The sequence below is a fragment of the Vanacampus margaritifer genome, chromosome 1 (assembly GCF_051991255.1).
Source record: "Vanacampus margaritifer isolate UIUO_Vmar chromosome 1, RoL_Vmar_1.0, whole genome shotgun sequence".
In the NCBI taxonomy this organism is placed as follows: Eukaryota; Metazoa; Chordata; class Actinopteri; order Syngnathiformes; family Syngnathidae; genus Vanacampus; species Vanacampus margaritifer.
Genome location: NC_135432.1, coordinates 54,945,606 through 54,963,316, shown reverse-complemented (window position 1 = coordinate 54,963,316; position 17,711 = coordinate 54,945,606). Strand labels below are relative to the sequence as shown.

General features: G+C 40.8%; 1 protein-coding gene across 1 annotated transcript; it reads left to right on the top strand.

Moving 5' to 3' along the window:
• Positions 1 to 1,474: 1,474 nt before the first annotated feature.
• Positions 1,475 to 7,349, top strand: kbtbd11 (kelch repeat and BTB (POZ) domain containing 11). Its single transcript, XM_077555296.1, has 2 exons — positions 1,475 to 1,858; positions 2,755 to 7,349. The coding sequence occupies exon 2, from the start codon at positions 2,846 to 2,848 to the stop codon at positions 4,733 to 4,735; it is 1,890 nt and encodes a 629-aa protein (XP_077411422.1). The 5' UTR covers positions 1,475 to 1,858; positions 2,755 to 2,845; the 3' UTR covers positions 4,736 to 7,349.
• Positions 7,350 to 17,711: the final 10,362 nt, after the last annotated feature.

Genomic DNA, 17,711 nt, shown 5'->3' with positions numbered 1-17,711 from the left:
CTACATGTTGGGACTAGCCCGAGGTAGGTGAGAGGAGCCCGATGCAGCTCTTCTGGGATTTAACTCCTCGTTTTTCCCATTGCCAAGCAGAAAGGGGTCAAGCCATTTTCTCACTCCGAACGCCCACATCCACTGTTGCGCAACCTTTTTCACTATGCACCCACAATCAAAGGGTGAGATCAGCACCAGACGGTTTCCATACTATTATCCGTAGCGCATACTATCCTAAAATAATCAGATCTGTGCAACTTTTGTTTAACTGTGGTCTACTAAGTAACTCATGCTAGCTAGTTCCAAGGCTCTTGTTTTGCCATTGACCCTTAGGTTTCCATGGAAACGCACATTTCGTGTGCACACATCTGTGCCGGTCCTGTGTTTGTTCTCAGCGTCTGCCATTTAAACCTCCCATCTGAATACCCTCCTAATCTCACAGGCCTGATGGTTGTGCGATACTATCCCTTGCCGTGGCGTCCTTTCTATTTATATACATCGGCAGACCAGTTGCTATGAAAGTTTGTCACGGCTATTGTTGAGCAGGAATACATGAGAAGTACTTTGGAGAGGTGGGAGTGTTCCAAAATGAGTCTTAAATCTAGTACTGTATCATGCTATTAAGTGGTGTGTGCGTACACTTGCGCACACGGAAGTACCTAAAATAGAATGACGGCTGATTTTATTTTATTTTTTTTGTGCCTGTCCCCCGTCATGTTTTTTCAGGTGTCTGTACTTTAGTTGATTATTTACGTTTACTCTCTACATTTAAAAGCAGCAATGTGCACGTATTCCTTACTTTAAATACTTAACGTGGGCAGTATTTTATTTTGAAATGGCTTGGTCAGAACCAACAAAAAGCCAAAAAATTGTCACAATAACGCCTAGGGGTTATTAAAAAAAAATGCTGATTGCGATTGTAGGGTCTCAACAGCGGCATGGAGGAACGTTAACCAAGGACAGGTAACGAGTATTAGCTCCCTCTCCTCCATTTGATAGATATATTTTACTATTGATAGTTATGGCGGGGAGTTACAAAATTGTGTTGTTCTTGGGGTGGGGTGGCGTAAAAAATAATTGAGAAACTCTGCTATCCAGTAATATGGCAAAACAGTTGATTTATTATTTTTGCTAATCAGTTTACATTGTTAGTAACGCTACTGTATGTAAACACGGTTTAATAGTGTGTCTGTGTCCACTGTATTTTCATCATAAGATATGCGTGATTTTTTTCCCTATTGGGCCCAGTTATCAATATTTCAAGTTATAGATAGTTTTGTTTATTTTACAGTTTTGCCACCTTATAGATTTCAACCTCGCCCATGTACCTTGGAATGAAATGAGAGTTAGGGAAAATGATGCATGCGCCCCACGCGCGTCCAACAGATGGAGTATTGCCCTGTACAGTTGAGGGTTAATACTAACCGAAGGGGCGTGGTCTAAAGCAATAGTCAACTGTAGATGGGGAAAAAAATAACAAGACATCCCCTGACTAGTCATGCTGCCAATGTTGGACACGTCCAGCGCATGAGGACACTCGCCACATTTGTTGGGTGCACGGTCACGCGAGGAGGCCGGTGAAGGAAGGAGGGACGGGGGGAGGGAGGCGCGCCCACCGGTGGGGACTGCTGCTGTTCGATCGCCGCTTCAGCCTCGCCTCGCCTCGAACCGCGGGGAGACTTGAGCTCAAGGCAAGACCATTCATAGGATCGGGTGGCTTAAGAGGTGAACGGGTGGACGCGATCAGGACGAAAATGTGGATGAAATCAAGTCAGCTGGGGTGACTGCTTGGTCAGGATTGTGTGGAGGTTTTACGTAACGGAGCTTTGCTGATTCCGAGCGCTTTAATCACAGCCTGGAATCGCAGGTAGGTTGCATTTAACTTGGCATGCAAACAAACGTTTATTCTACTATTAGGCTGCAGTAAGATCCTCTTTCATTTGACCACTTTTTTTTGCTGTTTGTTTTAAGAGCAGGATGAAACAAGAAGGCTCTTTGCACCCTTGTCATTTTAAGGAGTAATTTAGCCTTGCGCATGCGCACTAAATGCATCTACTTCTAGCTCTTAATAATGGGCTTCTAGGGTGATTATTGCAGTAGGTCACACAGTTGGACTCTAAAAGAATGATGACGTGCTTAGCCTTGGTTTTCCCGTGTAGCCTATTACTTTTTTATTTTATTTTTTTTATTTTACAATCACCTTCACCATTCATATACTGTAATTTATTATAATGATGATAATCCCTCAAAGGGAAATTCAGATTATATTATATTATCTATCTATCTATCTATCTATCTATCTATCTATCTATCTATCTATCTATCTATCTATCTATCTATCTATCTATCTATCTATCTATCTATCTAGCATTTCTCCAACAATTTGCCCTTTTTACATTTTGTCTATAGTGGGACTTGAACTATAACCATAAGTGCAGTGTGTAAGCTAGTATCCATCTTAATAGTCTTGTAGGCAGCAGGGATGGTGCTAGGGGGCGGGGGGTATAGCCAAGTCAGAAAACTGTGTATTCCCAGTTAAGCCCCTACAGCATTTTATTTGCTATTCTAAAATACATTTATAAATTATTTTCTGGAGCCCTAACCTTAATTTTAATGTTTGGACTCCCTCCTTTATGTGTAGCGTTTGCATTTATTCGGTTGAAATGATGAGACAGCAAAGTTTTAGCGGTCGTGTTTTGATAATAATATAATATAATAATACCCCTCAGCAACTGTCATGTTTCTTCCCCTTCCTCCATGTAGGCGGCAGAAAGACACAAAAGACAGAGGTTTGTCCACCCCGCAGCATGATCTGTAAGGACACCGTCCTCCGTTACAAGTGAGTAACATCAGGATGACCGACGGCCAAGGGCCAGGAGGAGTCGCCGCAATCGAGGCCGACGTCATCCGCCACTCGGTCAACCTCGTGGCAAGCACTGACAAGGCCAGGGATTTACATCCAGGTTTTGGCCAAGGGTTCGAGCCGGACGACCCAGAATTCACCGTCCCTACAGTTTTTGAGAAGGAATACCTTCTGGATGGACGACTGATAAGTGAAAACAACCACGATTGTCAAAAAGGTAACGGCTCTTACATGGCAAGTACAAATAAGCTTCATCCCTCTAACGAAAAGAAGGAGGTGGACTTTCCATCTTGTGCTGCGTCCCACATGCAATCAAACTGTGCAAACAGTCAAATCCCCAACGGCGCAAGAGCGAGAGAGTCACGCTTTGCCGATTGTAAACCAGAAACAGATCAATCAGACCTATCATGCAACCTCGAGGGCAGCTCAGTTGCGATCGATTCCTTGTCTGGTGGAACCGAGCCTGATTTAGTCATCGAAGTTGGCGGTCAGACCATCAACGCTCACAAGTCCGTCCTGGCAGAAAAGAGCGACTACTTCAAAGCCCGGCTGTCGCGAAACGTCCTCAAAGTGAAGGGCATGAGCTACAAGACGTTGTCTACCCTCGTCGACTATGTTTACACTTCTCAGATGAGTGTTTCGAAGGACAATGTCGTCGAAGTCATCACGGGGGCCAAAATCCTCCAGATCCCTTGCGCCGTCCAGGCGGCCATGGACCGCATGACGGAACAGATCACCGCGGCGAACTGCTACGAGATTCTGAGCATCGCCAAAAAGCAGCGACTTAGCGAACTCAAGGAGACCGCCTACGGCTTCATGAGCGACAACTTCCTGCAGATCCTCAAGGACCCCTGCGTGTACGGGCGTCTGACCGGGTCCGAGCGCGATCTGGTCCTGAAAAAGAGAATGGATGGGAGGAAGACCCTCATGGCTGCCGAGATAAACGACGTGTTTGAACGCGTGGGGAGCCGCCCGCCCAGCCGCTGCGGGAGCCGTCCGCAGAGCCCCTTGTCCGTGGGGTCCCTGGAGGAGAATCACGCCATCTACTCCTTCAGCGACGCAACTAACGACTGGCGAGCTTTGACGGCCATGCCTGAGGACGTCAACACGAAGGGCTGCGGAATCTGCGCTATGTTCAACTATTTGTTTGTGGCAGGTGGGATCAAAGGTCACGGGGACAAGGGGAGGGTATCGGACAAGGTCTTCTGTTACAACCCCAAAACAAACAACTGGGCAGAGATCCGACCCATGACGCAAGCTCGCGCCCAACTAAAACTCGTCTCCATGGACGGGTACCTGTACGCTATCGGTGGGGAGTGTTTGTTCACCGTGGAAAAATACGACCCTCGCATGGACCGCTGGAGCGCCGTGGCTCCTTTGCCCAAGGGGGCGTTCGCCGTCGCTCACGAGGCCACGACCTGCAACGGGGAGCTTTACGTGTCCGGGGGCTCGCTCTTCTATCGCCTCCTCAGGTACGACGCCAAGAGGGACGAGTGGCAGGAGTGCCCGTACAACAACAGCAGGAAGAAGTCGACGGATATGGTGGCGCTGAAGAGCTTCATCTACCGCTTCGACGTGACCCGCGAGCAGGGGATCAACGTGTTCAAGTATAACAGCATCGTGAAAATGTGGAACGATTGCGCCTCGCAAAGGCTCGGCAGCTCGTTGCCGTTCAGGTGCGCCGTGGTGGGCGACTGCATCTACTGCGTGAACAAAAGCCAGACTCTTCGGTTCGTGGTGGAGGAGGAGAAGGCCTTCTTTGTGGAAGAGCCGCTGAGGGCGCCTCTCGAAGCGAAAGGCGTTCTCTTTCCTTTTGTGCTCGCTTTGCCTGAAAAGCCTGAGAAAGTCCCCCCCGGGTGCGAGCCGGAGTTGCAAAAGTAGAACACAAACCACCATATTTGCTGTCTCTCGTCTGTCAGCTGTCTGTATGTGCGTCATTGCCTGTTTGAAAAAGAATGTGTGTACTGCATGGCAATTTAATGTTTCTACAGAGACAAGCCTTAAAAAAGGGAACTTTCAGTATTGAGTGAACGCAACAAAGTGTCTGTAAATTAGTATTTCTGGCTGGTGTTGTTTGGTGCACTTTTGTGTTTGTATCAGATATTATTTACACCATGTGGACTTATTGACATTTTGATGCAAAATGTGCCGATGAATGATGCGATGTGGCTTCTATGCAAGTGAATCAGCTGTAGGGCTTCTTTATTGATGACTGGAATGTTATTGAGCAGGAATTTACACAACCTGACAGGGACAAGGTCACAAGATCAAATCTTTCTATACTGTTGTCATTATGGTCCTACGGAAGTGAGCTATAATGGAAATAATAGGTTTCTAATCTAACCTGGGGTGACCAGATGTCACGTTTTACCGATGCAGTCCCAGTTTTTAGCCTTCTGTCCCAAGTCCTGGTAGGTTTCACCAGCCCCATTGTTTTATCCCACTATCACGCAGGTCCCAACCTGCCGTCCCATTTTATATATTTTTAGTCCAGTCAGCAAGCTAATTGTTTGGGCCATGTGTATTTCAATTCATAGCCTAGGATAAACTAATTTAAAAAAAGGAATCGAACTGTTAAATAGAACTACTTCCTTTTTCTATGTCTAAGAATCATGGGAATCTCCTACTAGCTTAATGCTACGGTCGCTAGTCAGACCCAACGCAAGCTGAGCTTTTTGGCTGCATATTTCCAATGTTACAATCCGGGACCGGCACGAGATAAACAGCACAGCCAGCTTCCAATAGCTGCCGGGACCTAGCAAAAATAATGGCTAATGGTGAGTGTACGCACTTGTTTACAGCTGTTGAATTGTAAACCACAGGTTTAGCATTAGCTTAAGTAATAACACAACCAGATAGACTAGTGATTACATTTGTTATCAATAGATCCTGGTGAGAATTGAGTTTCAGCGAAAATGTAGTGTCCCAGTTTTTAATTTTGAAAATCTGGTCACCCTAAGCTAACTTTCACACGTCTCTCTCTAAAACTGAGAGAATCATAAAGAATCAACACCATGCTTTGATAATGTATAAAATTAGGAACCCATCTTACATAAGTTTATTCAACTGTTCAATTCTTCAACACAAACAAAATCGCCTTCACAGGTTCGTCAATGGTATTAGCTTGCCTAAAAAATGCTAGCACAAACCGACGTGGTGACATCACACATAGGCAAAAAAAATGTGCACTTGCACTTCACACAAAGAAGCCGCACAGCCTTATTTGATGTCAAGTGGACTGGACCAGTAAAATCATAGCTTAATTATTATATAAATAATATATGTTTCTATCCATCCATTTTCTGAAGCGCTTATCAAGTACATGTTGTTCCAGCTTTCTATTTAATATAGTGTCACTATAGAAATGATTTTCACTCCATATTTTTTACATGGGTATAATAATGCTCTCCACGACATTGTGACTTATGTATATTTTTCACTTTCAAATTTATCCCGCAGAGACCCCCAGACTGAACCATTTAGCGGCTGTATGTTTGACACTCCTGAAATCAATCATTTAAATTCTGAGGCTTCAATGAAGTTACCTAATATGCACATTTTAAGAATGTGGGAGGAAGCCAGAGCACTGAATCAGTAGACTCCAGACAGGAAGGACAGAGTCGCGACTCAAACCCAGAAACTGATAACTGTGAATCAGACATGTGAATCACTATCCTCCATGCTGCCGGAAAAGCACATGAAACAGCTTTTTTAATTTTTAATTTTTCGAGGGGGGGTCAGACTACATAAAGAAGGATATGTTCCAGCACTTATACACATTTGCCAAAGATATTGAATTATCTGTTAAGTCAAGTTAGACACTCATTTAAAGTATTCCTTTTTTTTTTAAGAGTACCATGTTGGCTGCTAACAAGCTCTTTCAGGGATGTTGAATAAAGCTAGAAAGTCAGTATAAGAAAACAACCACAAGGCTTAGTTCATCTGCGATATTTAAAGGTCAAATCAGATGCCACATTGCTTCAGTCAGTCTGTCGATGGCCTTTACCGCTGCCATCACCATCCTTTGGTCTGTATGGCTCGCCATATGATATACTGTATTCTACATGCGTAACATAAATTATTTTATTTGAGAAATGTCTTGAAGGTATGTATTTGCTACTACAAAAGCACAATGTGAGAATAGTATGAAAGCTTACAGTATATATTTCTGCTAGCAACAAAAATCTGCTAATGTGCTTGTGTTTCAATGCAGTGAGTGTATATTGGACAAACTGGATGTGGTTTTGCCACGTTAGCTGGCAGGCCTTTCTATTTTTGTGGGTTTTTTCCCCTCAGTATGATGGATTTGTATTTGCTCCTGTGATGACAGCTCAGTGCTGTAATGCCAAGTAAAAACTTTTATTGTAAAAGGCTTTGGAATGGGCTAACTCATTAGGTGTTGGATAATGTTTATCAGTCAAAACAAAGTGCTTCGAATAAAATTGGTGTCTGAAAAATGTGTCATTTGTTTTTCAATCCCCTTTATGGCTCTAATGTAAAAAGAAGGCAGATTCTGCCATCTAGTGGACATTTGTCATAGCGCAACGACTTCATAAAATGTACGGAGAAATTCCATGTTAAAAAATAAATACATAAAAAAAAAAGGTTGATCTTGTTAAATTGATTCTGATTCATGTAGCTAAAAGTTACAAATGTTAAAACATCATCAAACCAAAATCAATGAACATGTAATTGCAATTTTTTGATTTCACGGAAGTCATATCAGGTCATCACTGTTTGACCTCTTGCCAAATTTGGAAATTTGATCACTAATTTTGAACAATCTCTCATTTTTGTGGTTTATTAATTATGGCAAGAGAGAGAGAGAGAGAGAATCAGAAAAAAATGTTATAGAATAAACATACATTTACATACATACATACATACATACATACATCCAGTGCATTTTATTGAGTGAAATAAGTATTTGATCCCTGGACAGGGCAGGGGCGTCACTAGGTTTATGGAGGGGCTTTGGGGAGGAGCATACTCTATGACCTTTCAGTATTCTTTTTAATACAAAAAAAGACATTAACAACCCACCCCATTCTAACCAGTGTTTGTCGTCAATTTTAACAAATCAGCCATGAAATTGTGAACAGTAATCATCATTCACTGGTGGTAAGTACTGAAGACAGACTAGCAGCATTTAGGCATCTCCTCTGTATTGTATTTCTCTTCCCACTTATCTCTGCCTTGCTTTTGTTTCTCTCCTCTTCCTCTTTTTTTCTCTTTCCTTTTTTCAGCGCTGGAAGAATAGCTCCTCGTCATTATTTGTGCACCCTCTTGAACTGCTGTACTGATTGTTCAACACTGGGGGGCAGTGTGACCATGGAGTAGAGTTCATAGTTGTTTTGGCTCAACGAGTAAGTTCAATGAGGACGGAGGAGGAAATTGTTTTTCTGCTTGATTAAAACAAAATAAGGGGAAAAGGGAGGGGGCGAAAACAACAGCAATTTATGACATATTACTATTGTTGCCTGCTTTTGTGCTGAAGTCGACATGCAGGTGTGAAGCCAATCTTCATTCAAACGCGCGTGTTGCCATGGAGATGATGACTGACAGCGATTTTAAACTGACCCTTGACTTCTGAACCTAGTCTTACGTCACTCAACCAAAACTAGGCAACAACGATGATTATTTTAGTCCCCAAGCACCTACTTAAAAAAAAAAGATTATTATTTTGACATTGAACAAAACTAAGTACAGACGACAAGTATGTAGAACATTTTTACAGCCAATTTAGTGATGTTGTGAGATTTTTTTATAAAAATAATTGAAGGTGAAATTGCCTTTGGTTAAATAGTGTGTAAACCACCTAAAGAAATAAACAATATTTTAATTTTCTGCTTTTAAATATGGGTTACTTACTTACTTGTAAACCAGGAAATAATATTTCCATAGTGTTTTTGTACTCGGGTGTTTGGCCTGCAAAGGACTATAAACCAGCTGCAAAGTAATCATTTAAAAGTCCATTGACTGGTCAACTACATTTAATTAATTGAATTTAATAATTTTATGAGATCTGTAGAGCAGTTAAGTGCAAATGTTAAAGACGCTCTCTGTTGCTGTGTGTACCTGTCCATTATGTGAGGAAATATGTTGCATTTATGTACCACAAACCTTGGGAGTAATTTAATAATGTTGTTTTTGTTGTTGTTTTGCTCTTTGGTTCCTGTCTTTGTGTGCTAACATTGAGTTGTATGGAAATCTGACTTTCTATTTTAATTTCCAGTTGATTATCTGCGGTTGAGTACCAAAACAGCAAACACGCAAGTCTTTGGAGGCACACAGTGAAAACGTAAAAGGCTGGGAATTAGAATCACAGGAGAAAAGCATGGCCTGGGGAGAAGCATCATGTAATGTGCTTTTGCGTATCCGCCCCTCACTTTCTCATTTGAGCCATTTAGATATACACAGAATTATTTACACCTTCAAGGCAATTCCACTGAACTGCACATCAGTCAATTAGTAAATCAGAAATGTTCTGTGATTCCATTTGAGCGTGCAGTCCTTGGCTCCCTCTGGTCCCACCCTTTTAGTCTTCCATCCTGACAGTGACAAATTACTCCTCCGCTTGGCGAGATTGAAAATTAAAAGCATTTAAAGTTGCTCATGCATTTATGCTAATGAGAAATTCAGATATGATTTGCATGCGAAAGAGGCGAGTCTCAGAAGCCCTCATTGCCCAGCAGCTCTTCATTTCTATTGGCTCTGTTTTGCCTTTCTTGTTACAGTATGTGAGTAAAGAACATGCCATGTGTCAACAAAATATGACATTTTTCATCACCGTGTTTTATTGCATACAGGGAAATGCAATATTGCCTTGGAGAGGGTCTTTGCCGGTGTATTTATGGTGCAAGCTATTATTGGTGCAGCCACTCAGCCAAAGTGGGTCATTGTGTCTGCCCCCCCCATAAACCCCCCCCACACCCCCTGTTTTTTTCCCCCTCCCATATCTACATAAAATGAGCAACCGCTTCAGACATTATGACATTGCACAGTTATTGCTCAGCTTCTTTTCTCACTATTTTAGTTATAATGCATATACACTTAGGTTACAGATTCTAATGTGGGCAATGGTGGATTCTACTATGTACATTTTATGAGGCTGCACAGGGTAAATCAAAAACATGAGCTGTTCCGAACCTTCATTCCAAGAAATTTTGGCCTGCTCAACTTTTAATTGATCTAATGGAATTGGAGTTTGCTGTTATGGTTTTAATTTGACATGGTGTATCATCACAATGCATCATATTGAGAGGTGTTTCTAATAAAGTGGCGCCTTGACTTGGCTTGATGACCAGGCTTGCTTTCCAAATCATCTTTCCCCATTGAAATGAATAGAAATGCTTTGTATTCCGTTCCAGCTCTACATTGTACTCCTTTTGGTTTGTACGCCACCACAAGGTAGTTTATTACAGATAAATAGACACACATGTAGAAGAGTTTCACAGCTACATTAATTGACTCCGTAAGCTGCAGTTATTTGAGTCATTTTTAATAGAGGATACACAATATTTATTTGTGAGTATTGTTATATTGTCTGTCTACATGTGTAGCTATTGTTAAAATAACATTTGCCTAAAGCCAGGGGTGTCCAAACTTTTTCATTTGTGGGCCACATACTATAAGACGGAAGGACTTTGACTTTAAATTATTGAAAATGCTAAAATGAATAAACTAAGCTTAAACCGACATAATAGCTTTCTGTTAAAAGTGATAAAGGCAAAAAGTTGATGATTTTCCAAATTTTGGGTGGCCTTAGCCCTCGATACCAGAAGACTAGATCCATCACAGCACTGAACAGCGACCAAATCTCATCTCCATATTCAGAAGCAAAACTTTAACTTTAACAGTTACTTGAGGATGATTAATGTTCACAATACAAACTATTTCTGCTTCTAAAGTTGAATCATATTTATTCACCACATTATTATTTTAGTGGTTAGTGTTAGACCGATTTATTAGTAAGAATATTACTTTTTTTTGACACCCCCTTCTCTCTCTGCCCACTGCAATTTTAATTTTTTTTAAATTAATTAAGTTGTTATTATTATGTTTTTGTAAACTAACCTAGCTGGCCTTGTCAAATGTCATTCTTAGTCAATGCCATGGGCCGATGAAAAACGGATGGCGGACTACAAATGGCTGTAGTTTGTACACCCCTCACAACACCGATGCTATTTGCTAGCCTAGCCAATCTGTGGTGTTTTGTATTGTGTGTTAGCATTAAGCTAGCAGCTTTTCCTAAGGCATTTATTGTAGTTGTTCTAAATACACAACATGCAATTCTCTGTTTTATGCTTAGTTTGCCAGTAAACATCAAATAAAATTGGGGAATCTCTTGAATTGAAGCCTCTTTAAAAAAAAAAATTTAAATAATAATTGTTCACTCTCTGCCAAACTGTTTCTCGTTGTGAAGTCAGTGGAGTTGAGTTGTTAGCGTCGGTGTCGTTAATTATGCTAGCAAGTCAAAGCAATAGCAAAGTCTCTAAAAACTCACAAGTCAAGGTGATACATTTGAGCCATTATTCAGAATGGACAGTCCTTCAAAATCGGATATCAAAGTATTGAGACGAAAAACTCTTTGTTGACATATGTGGAACAGAGGATTAAAAGTGTACTGATTTGTATCCTCATATGCTTCCATTCATTTGTTGCAGCGAAAATATCAAAAGCCCACGCATGCGTGGTTTAAATTTGTTTGCACCAGTCGCTAAACGATCGTCACCTTGGAAACAAGATGCATTAATGAAGGTGGAAAATGAAATGGGACTTTAATTTGTTCACTGTTCAACGCTGAGGTGAAATGGATTAGCTTTGATTGAGGTGTGCGATGAGGACGGAAAGCGCTGACATGACACTTGTATTTGTCATTGTGCCATTTCAAGGAGGATGCTGCGGCTTTAATGGATACGAGGTACACAGCAATTAAAAGCACTCGGATTCATTAATAATTTTTGCATTAATTTTTCAGTGGACGCTGAAATGATTGCCACCTCACAGTCGCTTTCCAATTATGCTGCTTAATTAGAAATGTCAATATAAAGGAATGATTAAATGTGGGAATACATTAAGGCTGTCAGATATATTTAAAAAGTTATGAGCATCACTCATACTGTGTTTGCTCTAATGTGTTTTGCAAGGTTTTGGAAATTAAATATAAGACTTGTGTGGCAAACTCAGGAATGAGATGCATCATAAATTCTGCATTCCCAAAGAATCATTTTCAGTTTTGTCAGTCAGTCTCAATGTTGCAGCTGACAGAGAATTCTGTCGGTCCTCTGTGTTTCATTTCCTCTGTGTTATTTCACAGCTGGGCTGCTTCTGACTAAATATAAATGTTGTAGTATCGCAACAGAGGCGCTGAGGTGTTTCTTCTTTCCACAAGATTTATTTGGAAACCACAACAAGTTAATGTTGGCCGGAACTTACAGCAAAAACAAAAACAAGCTTCTTATTGTTTCCAACGTCAAGCCAGCGCTCTCAACACTCACACTTGATGCTGATGATGCCACAAACATCAGCATCGATATTCTTATTTTTATTGTTGTCACATTTTACAATTAATATTCATTGTGATTCACCGGCTATCCAAGCCGCATAATTTGTTCCACCTTTACTCAAAACTGTCAGAAAAAAAAGAGACAAACAAATCAACACTTTTTGCATGTCACTGCTGCCGGATATTACGTACGCTTTTCTGACCTTACCTGACAAATACAGATGATCATCTCTACATTATTTTAAAATAAATAAATAAATAAATAATGATAATAATGGAAATAATAATAATAATAATTATTGTTATTATTAATATTAAGAACATCAACAACAACAATAATAATAATAATAATAATAATAATTTATATATTTTAATTTGTAATAAACTTGTCATCAGCACAATCTCAAATTGCTACAGAATTAATAATAATAATAATAATTATTATTATTATTGTTATTATTATTATTATTAACAAGAACAACAGCACTAATAATAATAATAATAATAATAATAATAATGAATTCAATTTGTAATACACTTTTCATCAGCACAATCTCAAATTGCTACAGAATTAATAATAATAATAATAATAATAATAATAATAATGTATTCCAAACATATTCTGATTTGATTGCGGTTAAGGACAATTGGACTTTCCATAGATATAATAATAATAATAATAATAATAGATATACACAAAATAAACAAGTTAAATAAACAAGTTATTTAAACAGACATATTGCTCAATCTTGTGAATAGATCGATGATCAGTGATCGGCCCCCGAAATCCAGAATCCTCAAACCATGCCAGTGTTTCCGTACTTGTCTTTTCCTTCATCCTCAATTCCCCCAGTAGACGGGAAAGTAAAAGACCCTCGCGAACAATTGCTGATCCAGGTCCAATGCGAAACATGTGTATGCTTCCTGTGTTGCCAGTGGCTACAGATTAGTTGCAAGAGCCAGAGGAACGATACTGCTCTCTGACAAATGAGAAAAGCCTCCGTGGCCATGGCCAAAGTGACAGGCCAAATGGAAGCAATTCTTCCCCAGGCGGGGGAGAGCAGCTGTGACCAAGGCCTGCGGTGCCACTCTAGATGGGGGGGGGGACGCTGTGCATGACTCTTTGTATTGGGTACTAGGTTTGAATCCCGGAGACTCTTGGCATTTGGATGCATTGTGTCATTAACTCAGAGGAAACCCATCAGACGCCTATGACCATGTACAGGACAGGATGGATTTGTACTCAACCTGTTATACAGTGGTACCTTGGCTCACAAACTTAATTGGTTCCCACAGAGAGTATGTGAGCCGAAAAGTTCGTCTTCCAAACAAGTATTTCCCATAGGAAACCATTGAAATGAGAATAATTCGTTCCCAGGTCCCCATAAAACACAATTTTCTACTAAAAAAGCCTTAAAACTACACAAAATATACCTTATTTTATGTATAATAAATGTGCTATTGTATTGTAATTAAAGAAATACACTGTACTGTATAATAAAGTGTTTTTATTTGCAAAACTTGCAACTTGCCTTTGTGATGGTACAGTAGTTGAAGGCTTGATGGAATGGAGTGGGAGGAGGAGGGAGGGAGGGAGTTACTGTTTGGAAGGAGAGTCCTCCGGTGTGGCTTCTCTTCTTTGCTTCTTAGGAGACTCTTTATCCTTGTTGCTGACTAAAAACCTCTTAATTGACACCTGTTGCTTTCTGAGTTGTAAGGTCTTACGAAACTGAGGCATCACATTATCATTCATCATGTTGATGATTCTTATAGCCACAGTCTTTTCTGAATGGTACTGTTCGACAAAATCCTGCACATCACTCCACTTTGCTAACATGGTCTTGATGCTCTCACTTGATGCTGACAAACGCGCACCTCGTTCGCGTTTGTCGATGATCTCCTTCTTCTGCTCGACCGTAATTTTCTTCAATGTCTTCTTAGGCTTAACACTAGCCTTTTGTGGGGTCTTTTTCGGTCCCATGGTAGCAAAAGTACACTCCAAAAGTACTCCAAAATGATCCAAAATGTCTACCGAACACAAACCACGTCCGCACTCAAACAAAGGGGGCGACGAACTGGGACGCCGTGAGCGTGCGTCAGCTTCTCGTGATTTCTCGTGTCGCGAGATTTGGTTCGTCCGCCGAAAACTAGTTCGTCAGCCGAGACAAAATGCTCGTGAATTTAATGTTCGTGAGGCGAAAAGTTCGTGAGCCGAGGTACCACTGTATCACCATTTGTGTCTTGTTTTTGTGCCCGTGATATCTTCCTCTGAGGACGCTGGCTGAAAGAATAATTAACACTGAACTCTGAAGGAACTTGCTGAAAACTGCTGTGTACCACTTCGAAACAGACAATGCGGAAGCACTCGCCGAAAGGTGGTCATCATTCCGGATTTTCATGAACCGCTTCACAATGGTGCAAAAATAGGGCGAACGAAGCTTTTAGATTATTAGTATTCACACAACGTCATTTGCCTCACATTGTACTGTAGGCCGTTCACGGGTCCATGGAATGTCAAATGGGAGCGAACAAAAAGGTGTCCGGAATTGCAAAGATAAATCGAAAGGATTTCCAACCGACAAAGTCTACCAAAATGTGTTCACACCATTTTGATTGAGGTAAGCGTCATTGTAAGATGGTAAAAATGCTTTTAGCATAATGCAATCCTGATATATGTGAGCCGCTAGACGTGGCTAGCTCTGGCTAAAAATAACTCTGGTGGTGAAGATGTTCGATCTTGACCACCAAATTTATTTTTAGCCATTTCATTATTTTATTTTCCCAGCAGCCCTAAAGTTGAAATTTTTGTTAAAGCGTACGGAAATAAGTGATAAATCAACAATGTTGTTGTTTTTGTTGTAACATGCTAGCGCAGCTAGCGTGGTCGGGGGAATTAGCTAATTTGGTTTAAAAATAACCCGAGATTCTTCACCTCGAATTCACAAATGATAAATGCACATAGCAACCAATAAAAGCCGAAAGTACAGAAGACGCAAGAATGTCCGTGATTTGATAGCCATCCTACCTCAGAGCATACGTTTCCATGTAGTCCGGTCCGGACACTGCGGGCAGTAACATCGACAAATGTTTGTAATCCGATCGATTCCACTAATCAAACGATTCAACGTGTACCGCTGCAAAGAGCGTTGAGCTAAATCTTCCGCATACAACTTGCTTACACAAGTAACGTTAGAGGAAGCCGAATACTATTTATTAGAATGACCAAGATCACTGAACCTGAACTTAAGCCACTGGCGGCCATTTTACGTTGCCACTCGCTAAGCCCGCCTAACTACAATACATTGACTTTTCGTGTTCTCTACGGTGAAAATGCCGCCGTGTATGGCATACGGACGGTTGTACCAAAACGTCTGGCAAAAGTGCTACATGAACATTTCATCACTAAAAATCCATCCATCCATCCATCCATAATATTGTCGTAATAATTCTTTGAGAGGCTCTCATTACTCCATACAGGGAACCTGGTGTAAAACAACAACACCACACACTTAGCAGTGTTTTCACACCCCCCCCCCCCCCACCGCCCAAAAAAAAAAAGAGGCATAAAATGTTAGTGACAGCGGCAACGTAAGATGGCTGCCCTCTGGCTTCATTCATATACAAGTCCGTGAGCCTACCACGGCCAGAGGCTGTGTTTTCTTTTCCTGTTGCACTATGGATGTTTTAATTGCACAACAATTTGTGTTGCGTTTTTATAAATGAAAAGTGCTACATAAATAAAGTTTGATTTGATTTGAAGCTGTACAATTCAGTTCACGAAGGAGTTGATTGTTCAATGGGAAAGTCTCAATTCAGCTGCGCCACAGGAATAGAATAGACACAAAATACTGCATTTAAAGCTATACCATTGATTATGATGATTCAAAACAAAACGGTTTGTTTTATAGACATTCGATGTACAGAAACGTGCTGTGCAATTTTCTCATTTTTATTCCTCTATTAATGTGCAGGTTCCCCTTGATGTGTTTCTGTGATGTCACACTATTTTTTTTACTTGTCCTGTCATAATTTTTGTGACTTTATTTGAAAGGCCTTTTTGGATTTCCTTGAAAATAAATAAATAAAGATTCTAAGGTATATATAAGCATCAGTATTATATTATAAGTGTTTTGTATGTATAATGTGCATGATACTGAAAATAGTCACGTGATAGTTTGATAGGGAGTTCATTCAAGGGAAACGTCCTCTGGCCTCCTCGCACTCTTTGATCAACGTTTGCTTTAATTAGATAGTTACCCTGATTGAGGCGCTTCAGAATTCAGCAATCACCAAGCATGTTTTTCATATGACTGTATCAGTCCCCCGCTGGGTGCTAACTGTTTGAGGGGGAAATTATCAACCAACTCATCAGTCATGCTACTTGAGTTTTGGAGTAGGAAATGATGTCATTAAACAGATGCTGAAAAACCCTTAAAGACCAGTGCTGAGTCTTTGGCTGAAATGGGAGAGACATGTTTTAAAATATACAAAATGAAAACATGACAAGGGGTATGTATGAGTTGGTTCCCAGAAGAGAAAAGGTAGAAACACATTTATTTGGTAACGTGCGGCCTGGTCCAAGAGGAACATGAACATCACCTGTGCGGCACTGGATAAGCCCCTCCCACCAACTCCTGCTAGCTTAACAGCATATTATGTCATTAAATCCTTCTCACATTCGAGAAATCAGCGAAGCGGGAGTGGCAAGTCTGCCACTTGTAATTACAGAAACAATTGACACACAATTAAGTCTTTTGTTTCAGTCAGTCGTCCCGTCAATCAGCAAAGAGCTGTCGCAGTTCCACAAATGTGTGCGCGAACGGCCGTAAAACATTTTTGAATTCCATGTCAAGGGCACCGTCGCGAAGCCTGCTAGCAATTAAGCGCAATAATGTGCTGAGTTGAGCCCAGTAACAAAATAGGCAGTGATTTCTTCTTCTCCTGATGAAATTATGCTTATCAGGTACCTTGCCTCAGCAAAGGTGAAAGGTCAGCCTGAGCAGGCGGACTGCGTTGCTCCACATAATTGAGAGAAGTTGGGATTTAATTGTATAATTAATCTTGTCAAATTAAGTTACACAGAAGTCGGACCACTAAATTAGGAGATCTAGAATATTTTAAATTGCCTTAATGTGGAATCAGGCTCCAGAATGCACTTTGTTCCCTCCTGATGGAGGCGAGCTTTTAGCCACGCTGAACACGGCATGTTGTAATAACCTGTTAACAGCTCTTATCACGTTGTTCCTTTTTGCATGATTAATTTCCTCAGAAAGTAATTGCAATTTCTAAAGGAGTCTCGTTTTATTGAACAGCTTTTTTTTTTTGTGTGCGCCAGAGTAGTGAAGGTAT

Coding starts and splice junctions, on each gene's coding strand:
- kbtbd11 (XM_077555296.1), top strand. CDS start 2,846: ATGACCGACGGCCAAGGGCCAGGAGGAGTCGCCGCAATCGAGGCCGAC.